General features: G+C 40.2%; 1 protein-coding gene across 5 annotated transcripts in view; it reads right to left on the bottom strand.

The window, feature by feature from the left end:
* The window catches only part of ATRN (attractin), a 159,802-nt gene that overhangs the window by 109,748 nt on the left and 24,108 nt on the right, over positions 1–25,946 (bottom strand). For all 5 annotated transcript variants that reach the window (XM_019462656.2, XM_019462657.2, XM_019462659.2 and 2 more), the window contains exons 2-4: positions 13,917–14,000; positions 10,286–10,399; positions 3,377–3,505 (exon numbers count right to left, since the gene is read on the bottom strand). In XM_019462656.2, coding sequence (XP_019318201.2) covers positions 3,377–3,505; positions 10,286–10,399; positions 13,917–14,000 — 327 coding nt within the window. The remainder of the gene's footprint in view (positions 1–3,376; positions 3,506–10,285; positions 10,400–13,916; positions 14,001–25,946) is intronic.

The following is a 25,946-nucleotide window of genomic DNA, read 5'->3' as shown; positions in this document are numbered from 1 at the left end:
GTGTGGAGCCTGCTTGAGATTCTCTCTCTCTCCCTCTCTCTCTGCCCTCCCCTGCTCACACACGCTCTCTCTGGCTCTCTAAATGAATGAATGAATGAATGAATGAATGAACCTTTTTTTTAAAAATTCTAAAAGAAAAAGGTCTTTGCAAGGCCAACAGTTTATAAAAAATAAAGTTTAAATTTCAGATTGGACTTGTTATCGTAAAATGGCTACAACAATCACATTTCGTTTTTCTAAAAGGCCTAAAATAAAACTGTAGTAAAAGCACTGCCATGCCAGTATGAGCACCCCTATGCCTCACACCAAAAGTATGTCAAATTACAATCTCCTACTGCCACACTTATTAACCATATACAAGGGAATGGCACTCAACCAAAATCTAATGTTGCTGAAAAATGAAGAGAAGGGAGTAACCCTTAACGCCTTTTGAACTAAAGGAGGGAAAATATAACAGCCTCTCTTACACCTCAACTTCCCCACTCCAGTGCCCTTAGGCAGACGTTTATCTCATGTGCCAAAAATTAACTGTGAGCACTCTCTAAAGTTACATAAAATCTCAGGGCGCCTGGGTGGCTCAGTCGGTTGAGCGTCCGATTCTTGGTTTTGACTCAGGTCAAGATCTCACAGTTCGTGGGTTGGAGCCCTGCATCAGGCTCCACACTGACACCATGGAGCCTGCTTGGGATTCCCTCTCCCTCTCTCTCTGCCCCTCCCCCACTTGTGCTTGCACTCACTTTCTCTCTCTCTCAGAATAAGTAAATAAACTTTAAAATTAAATAAATAGGAGCGCCTGGGTGGCTCAGTCAGTTAAGCGTCTGACTCTTGATCTCAGCTCAGGTCATGATCTCAAGGTTTGTGAGTTCAAGCCCCACATCGGGCTCTGCGCTGATGGCACGGAGCCTGCTTCAGATTCTACCTCTCTTCTCTCTGCCCCTCATCTGTTTGTGCTCTAAATAAATAAATAAATAAATAAATAAATAAAGTTACATAAAAATCTCAAAACACAAACATCATTTTTTAATCTCTGAAAAGTGAAAGTGGCAGGTAATAATACATCAAAACATCTGTTTCTATGTCTAAACTGGAGTAATGAGAAAAATTGGTCTAATTATCTGTGCTTAAAATATGACTCAGAAATAAAATGAAGTGTCAATTTGTGTGAAAATAAAATATAACTATTTTTTTCTTCTTTTAAAAGAAAATCAGGGAACATCTAAGTAGCTGTGGGTAGCCAGTCTCAAGGGTCCCCCAGCTACGGTCAGACCAAAGCTAGGATTCAGTGCAACTTGAGGATGCCTGTAAAAAGAATAACAATGTTTTATGTATGTGTTTCTAGGCATTCTTCTGGGAATAAAGATCATCGTTTTATTTGGCTTTTCAAAGGGTCTGGAACCCCTAAAATGGTTTAGGACTCCTTTTTAAAGAACAGAGATCTTGGAACCAAGAAGCTATTAAAATTTAGGATAACCTCAACCTTCCTTCACTTAACAAATAAATACGAATTCTGGTCTCCAGGAGAGATCAAGGCTCCCTTAACCAATCAGGGTAAGAATAACATGTGTTTCTTGGTCACAGAGCTAGAACTCTCCAGTGATAGGGCAAAGGGTTTCCAATGTCAAGGGGTGCTTGAATTGCGCCCCCTCCAGGGGTGCTCCCTCCCTGGAGTTTCTCTTCTCCCTCAAGGCTGCTATTATGAGGGGGCTTGCAAGAGCTAAGACTGTGCCTAAGGACCTACAGGGAACCCAGAAGGAGGCCTAGTTGAATGGCTAGATCAATGCTACTCAGAGTGTGGACCATGGGTAGGCAGCAGCAGCATCACCCAGGAACTTAGAAATTTGGATTCTCAGGCCCCAGCTCTGTTGAACTACGGTTTCTGGGTAGGGTTCAGGAATCTGCGTCTTAACAAGCCCTCCAGGAGATCTCAGTGCCATGTGCGGTTTGAAAAGCCCTGGCCTAAAGGGACGCCTGGCTGGCTCAGTCAGAAGAACACCTGACTCTTGATCTGGGGTTGTGAGTTTGATCCCCACGCTGGATGTAGAGATTACTTAAATAAATACTTAAAAAAAAGAAAAGCAAAGCAAAGCTCTGGCCTAAACCTCTCCCCTCCCCTTTAGAGCTGAGTGTCCCACTCAGTGCCATGGCTTTCTAACCTTCCACTGTGAACTGTGCCCCCACCAGGTCTCTGACCTTACCCTCCTCAGCTAGGGTCACCTAGGGCCCCCTCTGCTTACCCAATCTCCTAGCTGTCAGTTCCCTCCTTGAAACTTTCTTTTCTGAGCTTCTGTGACAAACAGCGCATTGGCATTCCTCTGTCCCTTAGCTGCTTCTATTGCCCCTCTCCTCACTGTGCACTCGGGCCCATAAACCAGTGAGTCACTGTCCGCGTGCCAGTGACTCCCAGATGACATCCCCAGCTCTGGCAGCTCTTCTGGGCCCTAGATCTGAATATCAATGTCCTGCTTACACATCTCACTTGTACCCAACCAGACTCATCAGTCTTTCCCCTCAACCTAGCCTTTATGCCTGCCTGGGTCACTAAAAATCACCTTGCTAGTACTGTGATATGCTGCCCAGGCTGCCAAGTCACCAACCCCGGGCACCTGAAAAGCTAAATCACCATATCAAACAAGGTAGAGCTGGCTCTAAATAGGCCTATGAGAATATGGAGAGCCTGAGAATATGGGCAGAAGTAGAATCCAGCATAACGGTTATACATGGAGCTTACTGCCTCTGCCAGGAGTTGGCAAACTTATTCTGTAAAAACCCAAATAGTATCTTAGGCTGTGTGGGCCACAGAAGCTCTTCAGCACAAACCCTTTGCTTAGGGTGCTTTATGAATTTAACCACTTATGAAAATAAACATTTCTTAAGAGGAAAAAAAGAAAGGCCAAAAGTTAGCCTCTTTCCTATCACAACAAACTCCCAAAGCTGCCTAAGTCTGTTGTCTGCATTTCCTTTGTAACCTCAACGAAGTTCTCATCAATGGGCTAACCCGAGTACGTGAAAATGAATAATAGTTGTTAAATTGCACTCCGCAAAAAAAACCCAATGCTTTTATCCATTAGCAGAAAAATGCCCCTCTCTTCCAGGAGAAGCTCAAAGGCAGTTAGAGCTGGGATGAAATTGTGGTCCCACCACTCTGATAATGTATTTTACCATTTCCCACCAGTTTCCTCAATTACAGAACAAGTGAACAAATAGTGCCCATACCTCATGAGTTTTTGAAGGAACTTTAAATGAGAAAATCCATGCAAACTGCTTAGTGCAATGCCTGGCACACTGTCAGCCCTCAACTATGTTAGTCATTATTATTGTTAAAACAAAGAGTAAAGTTTCTTCATAAAATCACAAAGATTAGACTTAAATATCTTACTTGTAAGTGATATTAAATCCAGTCAAATTATAAGCAGCATCACTAAAAAAATGCAGCAGGGCATAACCTGATGTGGCAACAACCTCGGGGACAGTCTCGTTGCCGTCTCTCTCAGGAACGATGAGGCCACTGAAATGGAAACACATTTCTTATAAAGGGAAGCGTACTCAACAGGCATGTCACATGGCGGCATACAAATTCAAAACTGGAATTCATCCTTATAATTAAAAAAAAAAAAAAAAAACACTTCCAGGAAAAGGGGCAAATTCCTGTGATAAATGCATAGTGCCACCCTGTTAGTTCTGGATCCAGTTCTGAATCCTCAGCGGGACAGATCTGAATCTTTCCTGGGCTTGCTTTTATCCTGGGTTATATTTCTAATGAGATTTGAAATCAATCACCCTATTCTTTTTTTATGTATACAAAACTATTTGTAATGGTTCTTTGAAAGACTGAGTAAACCTTCAAAATTACAGAAACTAACAAACTTTATAAGTTGATGAATGCCAAATATATACTACTGAAAAGTATGAAAAGTAAAAATATAAATAAATAAATTGGCTAAACACCCACAATCTTAACTCTATCAGTATTCTGATGTACTTTTTTTTGCTTGATACCATTATCACAGCTTATATTCTATTTTACAAGTAATACACCAGAAGCATTTCCTCTCTCATTTGGATTCCAGCACACAATAGTATTTGCTGGGTGTCTGGAGAGTGTTAAAAACTATCAAATCAAAGGGTCTAAATGATGGCTTTAAGGCTCTTGATCCATATGCTTTCCAGAAGCCATATACCAATCTGAAATCTCATCAATAAAGAATAAAAAGGTCCATCCTACCTCATCTGCCAAGAAGAAGTACCAGTCCTATATTAGCCTTGCTAACCTGGTAAGTGAAAAGTGATTTTTTTATATTGTGGTTTTGAGTTTCTTTTATATTCCTGAGGTTAATCATTCTTCCTGTGTTTACTTGCCTTTTGCATTTCTTCATATGCTCACATCTTTTGCCCAATAACCAACTCACTATCACCACCACAACCACCACCAACACCTCATTCAGTAAAAACCTTAATCCTTACCAGGCCCTATGCAATCTGCTTCACACACACAACCCCACACAATGAACAAACATCTCATTACTACTCTCTTCCCTTCAGTCACTCAACCCCAGCTGCACTAGCCTCCTTGCTTTCCCAAAGCACATACCGTGTAAACTACTCCCTCAAGGGCCTATGACAATCTTAAATGGTCATTCACTGTGACCTAGCAATTCTAAGTTCTTTGTAGAACTAACACTTGCTCGTGTACACAAAGACTAATAATATACAACCACCCTCACTGCAGCACTATTCAGAATGGCAATACATTGGAAACCACCTAGGGGTGCCTGGCTGGCTCGGTCAGTACAGCATGTGACTCCTGATCTCAGGGTCATGAGTTCAAGCCCTACATGGAGTATAGTGATGACCTAAATACAAAAAAAAAAAAAAAATTTTTTTAATTTTTTTTAACATTTATTCATTTTTGAGAGTGAGAGAGACAGAGCATGAGCAGGAGAAGGGCAGAGAGAGGGGGAGACACAGAATCAGAAGCAGGCTCCAGGCTCTGAGCGGTCAGCCCAGAGCCCGGTGCAGGGCTGGAGCTCACGGACTGCAAGATCATGACCTGAGCCGAAGTCGGGACGCTCAACCAACTGAGCCACCCAGGCACCCCCCCAAGAAATTTTTTTTTAAAGAAAAAGAAAACCTCCTAAATGCTCATCTGCAGAGAGTTAGATGCATCAATCATTCCATACCGGTAGTTCTGCAGAACTAACAAGGAACTCATCAAGGCATTCTGATAAGTAGGGAAAAAAACAAGATGCAAAACAATGGACCTAGTATATGTGTACATTTACACATATTTAGGTACGTGCATATAAAAATAATGAAATGGAAGAATAGAGAAGCGGGAAATTAGGAAGAAGAGCCAGGATTTTCATTCAATAAGAATATCTAGACTGAATTCTACAAACTCTAGGACTGTGTAGGTACTCCAGGGTTTACAAAACAGTGAAGCATTCTGCATTGTGTATTCAACTCACAAATATTCACTGATACCGCATGTGAGACACTGTTCTAGGTACCAGAACACAACAGTGAAGAAGCCTCTGCTCTCATGGAGTTCACATTAGAGAAACAACAAATAAGGCCAGAAATATCCCCCACCCCCACATACAGGCGTGTATATGTAACACCAAGCAGAGATAAATGCTATAAAAAGAAAAAAACAGTGAAAGAACAAAGGCGCTGGGGCACCTGGGTGGCTCAGTCAGTTCAGTGTCCAACTCTTGATTTCAGCTCAAGTCATGATCCCAGGGTCATGATTTCAAGGCCCACTCTGGGCATGGAGCCTCCTTAAGATTCTCTCTCTCTCTCCCTCTGCCCCTCCTGTTCTCTCTTTAAAAAAAAAGGTGGGGGGGGGGCACCTGGGTGGCTCAGCTGGTTAAGCATCCAACTCTTGGTTTCGGCTCAGGTCATGATCTCATGGCTCATGAGTTCGAGCCCCACATTGGGCTCTGTGCTGGAAGTGTGGAGCCTGCTTGGGATTTTCTATTTCCCTCTCTCTATGCCCCTTCCCTGCTCACGCATGCATGCACAGGCTCGCTTTCTCTCTCTCTCTCTGTCAAGATAAAGAAATAAACTTAAAAAGGGGGGGGGCACCTGGGTCATTTAAGCATCCGGCTTTGGTTCAGGTCATGAAATCATGGTTCATGAGTTCAAGCCCTGCATCAGGCTCTGTGCTGACAGCTCAGAGCCTGGAGCCTGTTTCAGATTCTGTGTCTCCCTCTCTCTGTTTCTCTCTCTCTCTCTCTCTCAAAAATAAAGATTCTGAAAAAAAGGTGCTACTTTAGAAAGGGCAGTTAGGGAAGGCATCTTGGAAAAGGTGACATTTGCTTTCATCAGTTTTATGTACCAGAATCCCTTGAAATGCTAAGTGGGGAAGTACTTGTAAGAGGGCGATGTAGAAACAGATATGCTGAAAGCAATCTTCCCATAAGAAATACTGGCCCAGGATGACTCGGGGCTTCAGTCACATGTGGAAAACCCAGCACTCTTATCCTAGCATGAGCTTTAGGACCAGAGGGAATGCCAATTCTCACTCCACATCACTGGGCATGTCATAGACATCTGGGAACCTCAGTGTCCTAAGTGCACATGGAGAGAAATCCTATCCACCCGGCAGTGATACAATAAGAATCAAACTATTACAGCACGTGAAGTGCTTAAACATTGATTGCCTCACATTAATAGGTATTCAGTAAATGATGGCTAACGATATCTATTATTTATATGGTGGGGACATTTAAGTGTGCAGGACGAACGGTAGAAAGGGTGGAGGGAGAAAGAACAGAGTCACAGAAGGGGTGCGAGGGCCACCTATGTTAGATGACCATGATGCTGGAGAAAGGGGGTCAGCTTCCCCACTGTCAGAGAGACTCGGGCATTTGCTTCTTTATATTTGAAAACCTGACATTATGACAGCTTTAGAATGTGCTACTTTCTCCCAGTGTGAAAATAAAACAACTGGTTTATGACAAAAATAAACTTTTACAGGGTAAATGAATACAAATGCAGCCTCAACCCAGCATGCAAAGCAATGGAAAGTGCGTGGGTGAGAAAGTGATGCTGCAGGCATGCCATTCAACTGTCACCCCGAGCTGCTTCCCACCCCCACCCCCACCTCCTGCCCCCAGGTAGATAAATACACACAAGCACAGCTTAGGTTGCAGCCAGTTTTTCAACTTGAGCAAATCAAGAACTGCCTGCCCTGGGGTTCTACATAACCTTTATTTTAAACACAGAGTACCACTGTTCAGAACCATTTTTGAAAATCGCTATTCAAAGATAACCATTATCACGGTGCCAGGCAGACATGGGCTCTGTGAACACACCTGGGGCACACCCTGACTTCACCAACGACACTACCCAAGTTTACTAGCAGTCCTTGCAAGACCAGACGCTCTTCAAAGGCTGGGAGATTGGAAGGTAAGCCAGATTTTTAAAGTCAGGGGTCAGAGCCCGGTGGTGGGGCGAGGCAGAGTCTGTACTTCCGCCTGGTAAAGGAAGGTCCGAGACCCTGAGAGGTGCCTGCCTTTGACTACTCTCTGCGCCATGGTCTGACGACGCCATCATATGGCTCCTCTAACAGCCCTTCATCACAGTCTAAACAACTGCCTTATCAATGTCACTCCCCCACCAAAAAAGAATTAACACATACACACAAAAAACTTTAAAAGGAATAATGTTCTGTTGAAGGATGTTCTCAGAAAGGAAAACTACTCTCCCTGTTCCATCACCACTACCACCTCTGCATCTCCTACCAACAGATCCCAGCAGAAGAGCTGCTCCACAAAGGTGCTGCGTTTATACATTTGTTGAACTGAACACACCACAAAATCAAGATGTGGTACAGCTGCAAGAGTCTTGGTCCTGCGGTTCTCAGATTTGTCTGCTAATGGAACTCTGTTTGATAACCAAATTTTGTTCTGATAAACAAATTTTATTCAGAAATTCCATATGTAAAAGATAAATGTGATCAACCAGCTCAGAATCAAATTAAACTTTGTAGTTTGCAACATACTCAGAGAAAACACGGTACGATACCAGCACTTTGGGCAGAAGCCGAGTACAAGAGCACTTAAATGACCTGTTCAGGTTCATACAGAGACTGGGGCAGAACTGGGATAAACAGTCCCCAGTTTCTGAATCCCATGTGGTTCTTTTCTTATTAGCTGGGCTGTCTGCCAGCAGGCTCTTAACACTCTGGGATGCCTGCACATCACCCCCGGCTTGATTCCTCTCTCGAGAACTCTCCTGGCCCAGCAGCACCCCTCAGCCTCCACCTTGTGATAGCACCCTCATGGCTTCAACAGTTGTTTTCAAGGTGTTCTGCACATCGGTGCTTTTAGGAGTTTTGTGTTTCAGGTAAATTTTGATTTTTAAACACACATTTTTTTCACTAACATCTTAGAGAATTCACACTATGTTGTCAGTTTAAATTTTAAAATAACCAATGGATTAATGTATATTATCAATTAACCAGCTTTTTTAGAGAAACATAAAAATCCTTCTATTAATCTGTGCATATACTTTGGCTTCTCTCAGAAGTCACTGACTTAGGGATGCCCAGCTGGCTCAGTCGGTTGAGCCTCTGACTGGGTTTCGGCTTAGGTCATGACCCCAGGGTCATGAGATCGAGCCCTGTGTTGAGCTCTATGCTAAGCATGGAGCCTGCTTAAGATTCTCTCTCCCTCTCTCTCTCTCTCTCCCCCCCGCCCCCCGCTCATGCTCCCTCTCTCAAATTAAATAAATTAAATAAAAAATAAATAATAATTTAAAAAGAAGTCACTGACTAGAAAAATTACAGCCTCCTGATTGTTTTGTTGCTGTTGTTGCTTCACGTATCGGCTCACCAGACACACAATCCAGGTGAGCCACAGGGTTATGCACACCTGCTTGGCTGATGCTCCCCCAAGGGCTACTGGCAAGCTGATGCACAGTGCCTGGCACATAATAGGGACTCCATGAATTCTGACTCATGAACTCAGTGTCAAGTGAACCCCCAAGTACTATCATGATAACAGCGTAACAGAGATAGTTTCCTTACTTGTGTTGAAGTTTGGGGTGCCTTGCTATAACCTAAGGTACGCTTCAAACTCTGGCATAAAGATAAGTGCACCCAACGCTTGGACAATGACATTTTACTGCTTAGCATGGCCTATATACTCCGCTCTTTGGCTCCAGAGTGGACCTTTGAAACCCAGAAAATAACCTCGGTGCTCAGTTCAGAGACATGCTGGGGAGAATTCCAAGCCCAAAGGAATGGAGAAATACAAGGGCACATTAGTCCCCTGATCTCCTGAGCTCTCTGGCTTCTTGTGTACTCTTTACTCTCTGTTACCTCCTCGCTGACAGGAAACATCAACTACACCAGCCCCACGTGAGGAATACAAAAAATACTTGTCGAACTGATTTCTTTTTAAAGTCAGAGAAAGAAATCCAGAAAGTCAGCTGCAGATGAAAAACTGACAGCTACGGCTTTCTAAGGGGATGTGCAGTTTTGAAAAATATAGTTCATAAATCGTCTATTGAGTAAAAGGAAGAAAAATAGAACGGTTTTGAATTCCCATGCAGTCAAAAATATAATAAACAACACAACTACTTATTGTTAATAAAAACTAAAATGCCGAAACAATTCAGAATACCCCATGTATTTAGTGTTAAGTGTTTCCTAATAAGGAATATACTTGTTTAAAAAATCACAACACAAAATTGGTATTTTCCTCATCATCCACAGGTAACTGCTGTTCATTTTCTGTGTATTTTTCCAAAAAGCTTCCTTCACCCATATTAATGCATATACATAAATACACACACACACACACACACACACACACACACACACACACACACACACAAACTATATCTGGATTCAACAAGTAACTCCTGAAGGCCTATGCAATGAGGAACACAAGGGTCAAGGTGAATGTGGGTCCTGATTTAAATTTTTCACAAAAACAATATCCAATATATTACTCACAAAACATTTTTTAAATGTAAACTTCACCACCACCACAAGAAGTAAGTAAACTTGATAGTACCACCACAATTTTATACATCAGGAGACCGAAATGAGAGGTCCAGTACTCTGCCCAGAAACTTACCTAGTATCTACAGGAAACCAAGTCAGGCCTAGCACACAAGTGACAGAGGACTCCAGAACTAGCACTCTCGCCATGAAATAAAGGTGGTAAGTAAGTGATAATAAAAGTGATGAGCAATAAAAGTTTGCAATCTAGGAGATAAGTTTGAATTCAGAAATCAGATAATGATTAACTAGTACTTGTATGACAGAGCTTACCTAAAGGCAGCAACTAGTGGTGCGTAAATTGAGTCTCCATCATAAACGTATAAATGATCCCAACTACACTCTGTAGCAAAATGATTAAAACGAAGTCTCATTATTCTATTTGGCCTGAAAAGAACAAAAAAAGAGTAATTTATAATAATCAGCATAACTACCAGACATTTGAGAAGAAAACAGAGATAGATTTTTAAAGATAAATTTACACGGAGAGAAGAAATTAATAGTATATAAACAACATTCCTTTATCGGTCAAAGATTTACTTTTCTTTGTACTTACTATGTGCAAGACCACTAATCATGCAACGGTAAACAAGGCGGACAGGTCTATGCCTCTTCAGGCCCTACAGCCCATACAGTGGCTGTTCTTTAACAGCCTGTGAACCAACCAGTTAGCTGGTTCATTTCTGCACTTCCTTTCCTATTCAACTTAAGATTTCACACTACATCATTTCACACACACAACTGCCAATTCTTTAAACTTGCCTACCCTTCTGCCTTTTCATGGAGCTACCTGGCAAAGCCCCGGTCTAGAGGAAACCAGGGATCTCCTTTGATTCAAATTAAATGCAAAGAAAACTAAGCTGTGCTGGAGGTAGTCACAACACTGGATAGGCTGGTTCCAGGACTGGTCACAGCTCACCAACTTCAAATTGGCACTTTACTTCTGCCAGCAGTCAGTCCTACTACTAATTCTCCCTCTCCTTCCCCACAATTGCTACTAACTCCCAATTACTATTTCAAACCACTCAGTCTCACCTCCTTGCTTAAGCTCAGCACTCAGACAAAAATCTCTCAACTCCCCATTTTCCAAAACAGATACACCTGTCTATTCCTCCTTCCATCTCTTAAACATTTCACATCTCCCTCTCATCTGGAACTTCCCACATCCATATTTAAATGTCCTTAAGTCTCACACATTTTACCAAAAAAACAACAAAACATAAAAACTTCAAATTTCAACTCTCCTTCTAGCCATTACCCAACCTACCCCTCCTCTCTCCTCTGAAGAGAGTGAACCTCCACACAAGACTTTGCTTTCTGTTTCCTCACATCCTACTCACCCACTTTGTTCTCAAACCTGGCTTCCACCCAAACACTCCACTCAAAAAGCTCTTGGTAAAATCAGCACCATTTATACCCTGGTGATGTCTAATTATATGTCTCCAGTCTAGGCCTTCCCTCTACCCCACACGTGTCTACCTAACATCTCTAAGCAAACAATTAAGTACATAAGCAAGTTAACTCAGCTGATGATAACTACCATGAAGAAATGAAAGGAATGTGATGTGTCCAACAGGTGGCAGGGAGTTATCCCAGAAAGCTTTGGAAAAGATGAGAATGACAAGAGATAAGCCATGTGAAAAAAGCTGGGGAACAATGTTTCAGACAGAGGGAAGAGCACAGTCTTAAAGTCTTAGTGAGAAAGGGATTGATGTGTCTAGGCAACGTGAAGAAAATCAGCGTGTCTGAAACAGAGCAAACAGAGGAAACCACAGGAGACAAGAAGCGAGAGGTGGGCAAGGGGCAACGGCAAAAACCGGGAGGCCAATTTCAAGGCTACCACCGTGGCCCAGAAAACAGAGGATGGCTGGGGTCTTACAACAACTGTAGAGATGAAGATGAAAGGGAGATCGTAAATGGATTGGGAAGACACTCTAGAGGGAGAACAGACAGAACTTACTGGCAGGCTGAATATGGAGATAAGAAAGGAAGGAGTGAAACTTTTTTTGCTTAGGCTCGGGAGGAACCACCACCAAGGGCACACTGGGAGGGATGCTGGAGAAAGATGTCAAATAGAAATAAACTGACAGAAAGGGCAAGAGCAAACAACTCCTTAAAGCAGCCATTCTCAAAGTGGGGTCCTCACAATGCCAGAGGCCTTGGGACCCGTTGGCATTTACTGATGGTGCAAGAGCAGTGGTGGGTGAAACTGCTGGTACCTGAGAACAGAGCAGGGCAGAGGCACCAAACCCTACCAGTAATCGCTGTTATTCTTTAATACTACACGTTCCCAAGGAAAAAGGAGTTTCATTTAAGAGTGTCTTTATTAAGCGGTAAAAACTGCTAATTTTATTAAACTGTGGCCCACGAATACACATCTTTTGAATATTCTGCCTGACAGGCTGGGAAGTGTGCATAAAGCACTTCTGCTGTCTAACAAAGTACTGCGGGCTCCAGGAAAATCGCTTTTGCAATTGTTTGAGTGCTGAGCTGAACCTGTCGCTTTTTTCTCGAACACTACTTATCATTTTTACCTGAAAGGACAACTGACAAACTATGGTTACTCAGACTCAGATATCTGGTAGATACTTCCTTAAAAATGAACAAAGCAGGTCTGTCACTTCAAAGAAAACAACTGGCAGTATTTGTTGCCAAAGATAAAATTCAGGCTTTCAAAGCAATAATTAGTTTTGGAAAATCTGTCTCTGCCACCCAGATAAAACTTCCCAATGCTTAAAATTTTCTGATGAGATTAAATGGTGACATTAACCAATGTGATTTTTTTCATATTGTATCATGAAATATATCAAAATTTGGAAGATCTGAATAGTTCAGGGAACTATTATTTTCTAAATAACCCATATAACCTGTTACAAAACCATGCAAGGCTTAAAGAGCCATTCAAAAGTATAAGAAAACTCAAAAGATTTTAATTTAAATTCCAAAAGTTCATTAATAATGTTTTAGATTCCACACTGCAATTTACGTTTAAGAAATTAGCACTTGTCAAGCTTTGATGCAGTGTCAAAGAAGACCATCCAAAATTATTTAAAAATGTTATTCAGATATCCTTCCTTTTCCTACTACACATTCAAGTAAAGCCTAATTTTCTTCACATGCTTCAACCACAATAACATATTCTAACAAACTGAATGCAGAAAAAAATATGATAATCCACCTATCTTCTACTGAGCCAGAGAAGTGATTTTACAAAAATGTAACACGATACCATTCTTCTCACTGATGTTTTTTTAAATATAGGGTTTGCTTTTTCATAAAAATATGCCATTTTGTGCTAACATATAGTAGGTTTATTATTGCTTTTAAATGAGTTAATAAGGAATTTCCTTAGTTTTTATTTATAATATAATAAACACAGATATAACCCACACAAACAAGAGTTATTTGGAATTTTCAAAATTTAAGAGTGTAAAGGGGTCCTGAGACCAAAAAGTTTGAGAAACACTGCTTTAAAGATGTGCCATGGAGAGAAGAAGGCAAGAGCTGGAGGGGCACAGGAGGCCCAGAGAAGAAGCTATTTTTATTTTTCTGCCCACAAAAATAAGTACTTAGAAAAATGATATAATATTATAATTTTCTAATGGTATAAATCATTTAAAATATTCAACAGTTCTAAGTATGATAACTGAAAATATACAAACTTCTGGTGTGTATAATTCATTCACAGCTTTAAATCAACACAAGACAAAAACTGAAAACAAAAATTGTTTTCAAATTCACAATGAAGGTTAATAAAATCATATTCACTTGTCAAATGAAAAGTTATCAAATAAAAAATATTTTAAGTACTCTATGCTACAGGTTGTTAATTTTACTTGTAAAAAAAGTAACGCCACACTGAGCTCTAAAAAAAAAAAAATTTAAACCAGCCATTACTACTTACTGTCCTTCAATGAGCCATGTACATTTTGTTTTATATTTATAATTTCCAGGTCCATCTGTTACAAACCCAGAAGATCCAGTTAGTCTGTAATGCAAAAAACAAACAAACAAACAGAAAACAAAAAACAAAAATGTAAGTCCATCCAAGTTTCACATACTAATCTTTCTTAATTCTCAAATAATGCAAGTTAAGCATAGTAAGTACATTAATGTACACTATAACCAGAAGAAAATGACTGGGTAGCTATAGTCAGATTATACTAATCTAGATGAAAAAAATAATTTCCATAAACTTAAGAAAGGGGGGTACAAATACATTAAAACCAACAGGAATCGAAAAAAAAAAAGCGTATCTAAATCTTTCTAGCTGAGATAGGAAAATCATACTTTGAAAATGGCTACCATGAAAATGGCTACAAGAACTTACTTATAAATACGAGCTGGTTTTTAAAAAGATCACACAGTTATAGTTACGACTAAAGGGTATTTAATACAATAACACTGTGGAAAGCAGAATTGTGACAGGCAAGCACATCAAGCCACAATACACAACGGACCCATCACAGCCATTTGGCTGCCACTTCTGAAGGCAATCTACCACGTCCCACGAGCAGTGACCATCAGCACCTGTCTTCCCACACTCGTGCCAAGTCTGAAGTTTAATATTTTTAGGTCTTGACTATACGATAGGCATATACTGATATCTCATTAATGTTTTGGCTGGTACATACCTTGATGCTTAAGTGTCTTCTCATATGTTTTGGTCATTTGTATTTCCTCCTCTCTGAATTAAAATTCCATATTCTTTGCCCACTTTGCTACCAAGTTGTCTTTTTCAAATTAATGTTTAGGAGCTCTTTTTATATTAAAAAGCTCCCATCTGCATGTAAAATGTACTATAAATACATTTTCTCAGTTTACTTTTTTCTTTATATTTTGTGTCTGGTATCTTTTCCTATATAGAACTTTTGAAATTTAAGAAGGATGCTATTTCCTTCCACACTGCTGTTTCCAGATCATCTTTTGTCCGTCTTCCATCACCAATGTCAGCCTGTCTGAAACAGATGCTCTCCTCTGGGTCTGCCTCCCTTACTTTCTGACTTATCTACTGACATCCCAGTTATTCCTTCTTGCCCACTGATATTAGCATCTAGTTCATTCAACTACATCAACATATAAGATGTTCTAATCAGAACCCAGGTTTTCCATTTCTTTTTTTTTTAATTTTTTTTTAACATTTATTTATTTTTGAGACAGAGACAGAGCATGAACGGGGGAGGGGCAGAGAGAGAGGGAGACACAGAATCGGAAGCAGGCTCCAAGCCATCAGCCCAGAGCCTGACGCGGGGCTCGAACTCACGGACTGCGAGATCGTGACCTGAGCTGAAGTCGGATGCTCAACAGACTGAGCCACCCAGGCGCCCCTGGGTTTTCCATTTCTTAACTTCACCATTAACAGTCTTTTTTTCCACCCATATTAGTCACCCACTCCTCTGGGTCCTGCCATTTCTTGTAACAGCATGAGTACCAAAATCTGCATTTTAGGCATCCTACATTCTGGCCACCATCTCTTATCTCTCAAGTTCATTTAGCCTAGTTCTCCCTTTCCAGTGAGTCATCATCCCCATGGGGACCTCCAATCCACTGAACTATCACTTCTTCATGCTCATCACCCACCACACACACATTCGACTTTCCCACTTAGTTAAGATTCCATGGTCCATCACAATTATCATCACCTTCAAATCCTTCTTGGCCTTTTGCCCTTCTCTCCCTCTGCTGTACTCACCTGGATACTGGTATCTCCATGTCTTACTCCCAACATCCATTCTAACCCAAAAAGATTAGTCTGAGCCACTCATGGTTTCCTATGCCCCCTGACAATAACTGATTAGAACCTAACACAACTGACAGAAAAACAGAAATAGTAATGGCTTAACCAAGATAATAAAGTCCAAAGGTAAGAAATACAGAGAACATAAAAGGATTTCCATAATCATGAGGGACCTAATGTTCTTCTATCTAGTTGCTTTGTCATCCTCAACATGTGGCTTCCACCTCATAATCCAAGATGGCTGCTCAAACTCCAGCTTTTATTCCCACATTCTACCCAGCAGGAAGGAGGAAAACAAAGTGCACAATCCCTCCTTCTAAGTCAAACAAGACAGTTCAACTTATATCCCATCAGCCAAAACTTAATGACATATCTAAATGTAGAGGGAGGCTGAGAAATGTAGCCACTATTCCAAATGACCATGTATTCAGTGAAAAATCAGGATTCCCTTCATTAGAGAAGTGGAGAAAGGAGACGAAGGGTCATTACTAGTTTCTGTCACAGCACATAGTCAAATACTTAAATGTCAGGGGAAGGCTTGATGGAGGCCTTCCAGGAAGTATTTTCTCATTAACAAAGACAGTGTGGTAGACAGGGAGATTTGCCACATAATCTCCCTTCTGAGGAAGGACTAACAGCCTGGTCAACAGTTTTTACCGGCTCTTACAGTTCAGGAGCTGCCTTGCCCCAGGTCACACCCTGCCCAGGGCGGTCCATACCACAAAGGGTGGAAAGTCTGGAGCAATCCAACAAAAAACAACTCTGACAGTCCTTGCTTCTGAGCACCCCTTTGTCAGGCCTACACTGAAGTTCAACTTTTTCCTTTGCCCAATTCTGCTCTCTGCACCTTCCTCTCACACTGTTATAACCAATTTGTGCCCCAAACACAAATCTCAGTAATGCAGCCATTATGCTACAAGGCTGAACGGGAAGCCAATACCAAGGATGACCAACCAAAGGAATGCAAAGGTGATGAACGCAGCATCAACCAACCACAGAGACCACTTCCAGTTTATGGGCAAATAAACTTCCCACTGGTTACTGGTTTATTGTATATGTATGTGTGGACATAGTCTAGGCCCTTCTAGCTCACAATGTTTTCTGGCTTTCTACTATGCTTGTTTTGCTCCTAAGGGTTGCTCTGGACTGCACATAGACATGCTCAGGTATTTGCAAATCAGCATCACTTTTAGAAAAGAAATAGGTCATTTTTATTTTAAATATCTACTCAGTATTTTTAAATCTAGCATTTACATAATTTTACAGACAATGCATAGTTATGATCACAGACAAGCTGTCAAGTAAACGACGATTCACCTTTTGTAACTTTTCTCCCCAAGTATACCCCCACCCACACCACATTAAGATAAACATTTAACCACCTAGTAAGCATTCTTAACTATTTTTCTTCATATTCATGAGCCCATGATATATGCACAGTTCTCTTAATTTTTGGCTACACATATTATACAAACTTTTCTGCATCTTCCTTTTCTAACCCAACAAAACTTTGTGAGAGTCTCTCCAACTAAACAGGTATTAGTCTAATTCACTTTTTATGAAGCATATTCTAACCTATGGAGGTAGTGTTTTTTTTCCTGCCTTTCTCCTGCTAACATTCATTTTGTTTTCAGTCAGTTGGCATTATGCACATTGCTGCAATAAATATCCCTATACATATGGCCTTACTTGTGCTTTAATTTCTAAGAATAGAATCTTAGGAGGAGGATTACTGGGCCAAAGGAATATGAATTTTAATTGTTAAATAAGCTGCCAATTTTCAAAAGGCTGTAACAACTCACATTTGCATCAGCAATACGTGAGAATATGCTATTTTCCACATCCTCTCTGTATTCTTGTTACTTTTAAATTTTTAACTTGAGGGGCAGCTGGGCGGCTCGGTCAGTTAAGCACCCAACTCTTGATCTCGGCTCAGCTCATGATTTCATGGTTTGTGAATTCAAGCCCTGCGTCAGGCTCTAGGCTGACAGCATGGAACCTGCTTAGGATTCTTTCTCTCTGCCTCTTCCTCGCTCGCGTGCACTCTCCCTCTCAAAATAAATAAATAAACATTTTTTAAAAAATAAATAAATAAATAGGGGGGGTGCCTGGGTGGCTCAATCCGTTAAACATCTGACTTCAGCTCAGGTCATGATCTCACAGTTTGTGAGTTCGAGCCCCGCGTCAGGCTCTGTGCTGACAGTTTGGAGCCTAGAGCCTGCTTCAGATTCTGTGGCTCCCTCTCCCTCTGCCCCTCCCCGGCTGGCACTCTGTCTTGCACTCTCTCAAAAACAAATAAACATTAAAAAAAAATCAAACAAACAAAATGAAGTTACATTTGTAATAAATAAAAAAGTAAATAAATTCTTTTAACTTAAAATTCCCTATGTTCTAGTGAATGGCTAACAAATGGTTACTGAAAATTTAGAGAGATTTGAAAGGGGAAGGCTAGGAATATCAACTAAACTTTCAGGTCAAGTTTTACATTCTCGTTGGCAATCCAGGTGTAGATACCAGTACTGCCTGTGCTCACTTCACTGGCAGTCACACAAAGACACTGGATTGAAACAAAGGCTTTTCAACAATACAAAACCAGAAATATAAAGAATTAACTTGTTGCTTCTACCAACTTTCCAATTCAAGAATACGCTGAGGGTGATTATGTGGTAGAAACAAATACAGGGAAAATAGGGGAACCCTCCAAAGGAGGCGGGTTTCAAAGAAGTCAGCTTACAATTATTTCTACTTTATTTGTATTATTACCAGGCAATGTGACCTATAAAAAAACCCTCAACTTTTCTCACCTGTTAAGATTTTCTTTATGGTCAAGTATGTTGGACATTGATAAACTCTGACCAAAGTTCCTTGGACGTTAAAAATTAAAAAAAAAAAAGATTGGGGCGCCTGGGTGGCTCGGTCGGTTAAGCGTCCGACTTCGGCTCAGGTCATGATCTCATGGTCCGTGGCTTCAAGCCCCGCATCAGGCTCTGTGCTGACAGCTCAGAGCCTGGAGCCTGTTTCAGATTCTGTGTCTCCCTCTCTCTGTGACCCTCCCCCGTTCATGCTCTGTCTCTCTCTGTCTCAAAAATAAATAAACGTTAAAAAAAAATTTTTTTTTTAATTAAAAAAAAAGATAATCTATTGTAGGAAATGTAAACTACTATGTATGTGTAATTCAGTTTATTGAATTCACTATTCAAACCCTTTATATTCTTACCTGTTACCTACAAGATCTAATTCTGAGAAAAGTATATCAAAATCCCATACCATGACACATTTGCCACATTATTTTTGCTTTATGTATTGAGCTATTTAGCCATATAAGCTCCATAACTATTAGATCTTCATAAATTGTCTCTTTTATCATGATAATAACCCACTTATATAGTTTGATGTTCACATTCCACCTTGTCTACTGACAACCGATTTTTTTTGTTGTTTTCCTGGGCCATAGTTCTTTATCCAACTCTATTTTTCATATTTCCTTACCAAATTTTCAAGTCTCTTTCTTCTAAACAGGATATGGTTAGGTTTTGTTTCTTAACCTGACAGTTTTACTGTCATAATATAATCTATTCACATACAGTACGACGTATGACTGCTATACTGATTTGATTTCTTCCAACCAAAAATTTAAATCAATCTTAGTGAGGAGTAATTCATATACAATAAATGGCACCTTAAATGTACTATCTGTTAGGTTTTGACAAATGTACACACGTGGGGAACCCTCCCAAACAACACACAAAACGGGTCTTGTTACCCCGGAAAGTTCCTTCACACACTTTGCAGGTAATCCCTCCCAATACTGATCTTATTTCCATCACTATAGACCAGTTTTCTACAACCTAATTTAATAAAGTCATACAGAGACACTCTTGTGCCTCGCTTCTTTTGATCAGCAAAATGTTTTCTCAGTATTGTGTGTATCCGCAATTTGCTCCTTCCTATTGCTGAGTAGTATTCTACTGCATGAATATACCACAACCTGTTTATTCATTCTCCTGTTGACGGATGCTTGGATTATGTAGTTAGAGGCTCTTATGAATAAAGATGCTAAGAATACTGTGTACAAGCCTTTGTGTGGGCATGTGTGGACATTCCTCTTGGATAACTACATAAAAGTGAAATCGCTAGATCAAATAATAGATATATAGTTAAATTTAAAGAAACTGCCAAAACGTTTCCTAAGTGGGTGTACCATCTTACACTCCCATCCCATCTAAGTATGAATCTTCTCTGCTCCCAGGTCTCCCAACACTCCCCTGGTCTCAAGCACAGGTAAGATTCTGCCCATCCATTTAGCAATATATTGACCTTGTGGAGGTCAGGAACACCAACTATACTCCGTGAGTGCAACATCACACTTTCCGGGATCTGCTGCTTCATCATCCATGCCCCCTGCTACACTGGCCCAGTTATACATCAGTTCTCTCTGTCTGGAAGGATCACAACAGATCCCAGATCCTGTAAGTTTCCTGTAGGTCCCCACAGCAAGCTGGCTCAAGAAAAGCAGAGTGCTTGCAGTTGGGAGAGCCAAGGAAACAAGTCTCATACAGGCTGCCATGTTCCTCATATCCCCCTTGGCTCCTCTTCATAGCTAAAGTCCATTTAAGTTTCGATTTTCTGTTGCTTTCAAGTAAAAACCATCCCAGTTACTAATTTCACCAATTCTAAAATGAACAAATTTTTCCTAATAGTCCAGAAACCAGGATGCACCGTAAAATCAACGGCATGTCACAATTTAAAGGAAGTGCTTTTTTTTCTTTCTTAGTAGTACACGAGGTAAGAGTGCATTTTACACTCAGTGGCACCTTAGCAAGCTGAAATTACACATATGGCAAACCCTAAACCTGGCTGAACCCAACTCTGCTTACTTAGTATATGCAACCAAATAGCCGGATAAAACTAGAGACACAACATTGTGCTGACTGGTCTTACTTCACATTTATAAACACACATCTCAAGTAGATTCTCAGCACTGCAGGACAACAATCGTTCCATTTTTCTGGTCAATTCTCTTTTATACCTTATTTTCTTTCAACTTTCCAAACCCTCTTCCCCCTCTTCAATTTCAGCGGATGATCAGTGAATTGCTTTATTCGTTTCATATCTATTTTTCCCCAGTGGAATGTAAATTTCATGACAGTGAAGATTTTTGTCTGTTCTGTTCACTAATTCCAGTGCCTAGAAATGTGCCTGGCGTCCTAACGGCACTAAGTGAATAGTAATAAAAGAAAGAAATTACGAGAGAACTAGATTTTCTTCCAATTACTAAATGCATGTACTTTGCCTTCCAGTTATACTGGATGAACTATCTAAATCCATCTAAGGTTAAATTTTCTACCTGGGCCTACAATCCTCAAATTCTACTCAATCAGGGCACCAGCAGAACAAACCTAATTCCAACCCCTACCCCACACTTCTCTCTATTGGATCAGCAGAAGATGAGCTGTCGTATTCCCTTCCTAAAAAACAAACTCCCTTGGGGTGCCTGGGTGGCTCAGGTGGTTGAGCATCTGCCTTCGGCTTGGGTCATGATCTCATGATTTCATGGTTTGTGAGTTCAAGCCCCACATCAGGTTCTCTGCTGTCAGTGCAGAGCCCACTTCAGATCCTCTGTCCCCCTCCCCCTGGCCCCTGTCCTACTTGCACATGTGCTATCTCACTCTCTCTCTTAAAAATAAACTTAAAAAAAAAAAACAAAAAAAAAAAAAACCTCCCTTTATCTCATGTTCCTCTCACGTTGCTGCCACTTCTTTGTTCACTTTTACAGCAAAAGTCTTGAGAATTATCCACTCTCACTGACAACGCTCTCACCTACTAATTTCTTAACACATTCCAGCTAGGCTTTAACCCTAACCTCCTCAGCCACCCCCCCACCCCACTCCCCCCCCCCACCAAATCCTTTTGTTAAGTTATATAAGCATTTGAAATAGCTGATGCCTCCCTCTTTCTTAAAACACTTTCTTCACTTGGTTTCCAAAACCCTCCACTCTCAATTCACAACCTCTTCTCAATCCCCTCTGCTAAATTCACCTGCTTGTCCCAATCTCTAGCTGTAGGAATGCCCCAGGGCTCCAACCTCAATCTGCTTCTCTGATGGAAGTCATATTGATCTCATACTGGCCCAAAACTTTAAATACCACTTCTATATTTTTTTAACAATGAAATTTTCATTTCTGTGATATGGTAATACAATTCTGATTATCCCAGGCAAAAACTATGACTAATACAAGCATATCTGCTGTTAAAAAAAAAAAAAAAAGGGGGCACCTGGGTGGCTCAGTCGGTTAAGCGTCTGACTTCGGCTCAGGTCATGATCTCACAGTCCGTGGGTTCGAGACCCACGTCGGGCTCTGTGCTGACAGCTCAGAGCCTGCAGCCAGCTTAGGATTCTGTGTCTCCCTCTCTCTCTGCCCCTCCCCTGCTCATACTCCATCTCTGTCTCAAAAATAAATAAAAACATTAAAAAAAAAGACTATTTCATTTTTTCTTTTCCAATATTTGTGACTTAGTTATTTTTCTAGCCTTATTACAATTAGTTAAGATCTCCATTATGATATGGAAAAATATTGGTGATGGTAAGTATCCTTGTTCTGTTCTCAATCTCAGGGAAAAGCTTTCAGTATTTCACCAGTGTGATATTTACCCTAAGTTCTTTGCAAAACCCTTTCTTAATACCAGATTAAGGAAGTACCTTTGTATCCCTAGTTTGCTAAAGATTTTTAACATTAGTATTGAGTTCTATTTTTTCAAAAAAAACACCAAAACTGTGTATCTAATGATCATTTGCCTTTTTTCCCTTATTCAATTAATGCTGTGAATGATATTGATTTTCAAATATTAAATTGACCTTGAATTTCTCAAATAAACCCAACTTGGTCATGATTCTTCTGATATTTTGCTGGATACAATTTGCAAATATCTTGTTTAAAATTTTTTATGTGTTGGTTAGACTGACCTGCTTTTTCTCTGTCAGGTTTTCATAACAAAATTATGCTGGCTGTATAAAAACAAGAAAGAAATTTTACCTATGTCCTTATGCAGAAGTGTCTGTATAAGATTGGTGCTATTTCTCCTGTAAAAGTTTGGAAGAATTCACTGGTAAAGACATCTGAGCCTGAAGTTTTCTTTTAAGCAAGTTGGTTTTACTAGAGTTTGCCATTTCATCCGATTTTTTCAAATTTATCAGAATAAACATTAGTAATATCCTCCTATGATTCTTCCAATGTACCTAGAATCTATAGTGATACCCTCTTTATCATTATTGACATCAGTAATTTGTTTTCTTTTTCTCTTTATCAATCTCCCCAGCAACTTACCAGTTTTGTCTTTTCTTTTTTTCTTTTGTTCTAGATTTTATTTTTTTAAGTAATCTCTACAACCAACTGGGGCTCAGACTCACAACCCTGAGATCAAGAGTCACACGCTCCACTGGCTGAACCAAACAGGCACCAGTCAATTTTGTCTTTTCTACTCTAATGACTTTTAATATATTTTGCAGTTCTTCCATATTCTTGAGTTGAAAACAGATCACTGATTTTCAATCTTTCTTTTTTAATGCATGCATTAAAAGCCCTAACTTTCATTCTCTGCATTGCATTAGTTGTATCCCATCTTCTGACATATAATACTCTCATTAACATTGAGTTCAAAATTTCAAATTCCCAGGGTGATTTCCTTTTTACTTCATGAATATTTTGAAGAGCACAGTAACTATATGGTGTAATATTCTCCATATGTCAATTAAAAGTGTTTTAATTTTTTAAATGTTTTTGTTTATTTTTGAGAGAGAGACAGAGAGAGCATGAGCAGGGAAAGGTCAGACAGAGAGGGAGACAGAATCTGAAGCAGGCTCCAGGCTCTGAGCTGTTAGCACACAGCCCGACTTGAGGCTCAAACTCTTGAACTGCGAGATCATGACCTGAGCCGAAGCTGGACGCTCAACCAACTGAGCCACCCAGGCACCCCAAGAGAAGTGTTTTAAAATCTTTGTTCTATTAATCAGAGAGAGGAGGATTAAAATATTTTTTAGCATCAATGGATGTTAAAAAAGCAGGAGGAAAACCTAATGAGGAGCAGAATATATGCATGGTTTTAAAGTGTTTCCCCATATACTGCTTACTGGTTGCAAGAAGGAAATAAAATAGTGAGTAGATAGTGGAAAAAAAAAAAGATAATACCTCAAACAGGAGAACAAAATTAATATAAAAAATAAGGAAGACACAGGCATCCCCTGCCTCCAAATGTGATATCCTGAGAAGGGATATCCCCTCACTTACACAGTATTCTGACCAAGGATGCATAACTTGAATCTAACCAGGAGGAAACACGAAGCAAAAGCAAAATAGGAAACTGGATTAAAAGAGGGAGGATGTATTCATGAAAGAATGTCAATATCATTAAAAATAAATATAAATAAATAAATAAGAAAGGCAGTAGAAATGTTGTAGATCAGGAATCAGCAAACTATAGTCCGTAGGCCAAATCCTGCCTAACTGTTCATGTAAATAAATGTTGTTGGAACACAGCCATGCCCTTTTGCTTATTGTCAATGTTCATGTTACAAAAGCAGAAGTGAGTAACTATACAGACACAAAGCAGAAAATATTTACTATCTGGTCCTTTACAGAAAAGATTTGCTGACCCATATTCGAGATTAAAGTAGGCTAAAGAGGGGCGCCTGGGTGGCTCAGTCGGTTGAGCGCCGACTTCGGCTCAGGTCACGATCTCGCGGTCCGTGAGTTCGAGCCCCGCATCGGGCCCCTGTGCTGACAGCTCAGAGCCTGGAGCCTGTTTCAATTCTGTGTCTCCCTCTCTCTGACCCTCCCCCATTCATGCTCTGTCTCTCCCTGTCTCAAAAATAAATAAACGTTAAAAAAAAAAAAAATTAAAAAAAAAAAATAAAGTAGGCTAAAGAGATATGATGCAATACCCAACCCTACACTGGATCTGGTACTGGAGGTGGGGGAAGCAAAAAATATAAAGGACATTATCAGGTCAATTGATAAAATTCAGTACAAACAATATAGTAAAGGTATTATATCAGTATTAAATTTACTGAAGGTGAAAACAGTACCTTAATACTTAAGTCTCTTAAAACTATCACTATTCTTAGAAAATACACACTATTTTTGAAAAATTTTTAAGTTTATTTTTGAGAGAGAGCGTGCACACACGGGAGAGGGGCAGAGGGGGTGGGGAAAGAATCCCAAACAGGCTCCACACTGTCAGCGCAGAGCTGGACATGGGGCTAGAACTCACAAACTGCGAGATCAGGACCTGAGTCGAAACCAAGAGTCAGATGCTCAACCGACTGAGCCACCCAGGTGCCCCTAAATAGTACTTCAATTTAAAGGGCCAAGGGCCACGAGACAGATATATCTTATTCTCAAATGGTTCACAGAAAACCACTGTGTGTATGTGTGAGAGAGAAAGAGAGAGCACAGCACAAGCAAGCTCACAAATGACAGAGTATTTTTTATCCCTTTGCCTCTCTGTGCTTCTGTCCAGGTGTCTTCCCAACATATTCTTAGACATATTCTTATTCTTACAGTTCATTGATTCTCTCTTCATCTCTATCTAAAGTTCCTAAAATCAGTTACTGTATCTCCAGTTTCTGTTAATATTTTCTTCTTGAGAGAGAAAGAGAGACAGAGACAGAGACAGAGACAGAGACAGAGAAAGAGAGAGAATGCACTCGTGAACACGGCAAGGGCACCGAGTGGTGAAGAGAGAGAATCCTAAGCTGGCTCCACACCCAAAGCGTGGCTCACAACCATGAGATCATGACCTGAGCAGAAATCAAGGGTCAGATATTTAACCAACTGAGCCACCCAGGCACCCTGTTAATTCTTTTTTATATTTTCTAATTCTTTGCTGAAATTGTTGATCTTGTCATTTAGATTCTTAAAGCTATCAATAAATTATTTCAAAGTCTGTTTGTAATCATTCTAACTGCTGACTTCTGCATGTCTCCAATAATGTCCTTCTTCTGTTCCAAGATCCAATCCAGAACCCAACACCACAGTTAGCTGTCATGTCTTCTTGCCTCCTTGAACCTGTTTTTTTTAATAATTTAAATTTTAGTTGAAATAATAGATTCACATGCAGTTATAAGAAATTATAGAGTGATTCCTTGTATACTTTGACCAAGTTCCCCAAATAGTAACATTTTTCAAAACAACAGTGAAA

This window comes from Panthera pardus, unplaced genomic scaffold (assembly GCF_024362965.1).
Source record: "Panthera pardus isolate Hobbes unplaced genomic scaffold, ASM2436296v1 HiC_scaffold_25, whole genome shotgun sequence".
Lineage (NCBI taxonomy): Eukaryota > Metazoa > Chordata > Mammalia > Carnivora > Felidae > Panthera > Panthera pardus.
Note: the sequence above shows the minus strand (reverse complement) of the source record. Positions and strands in the feature narration are given on the sequence as shown.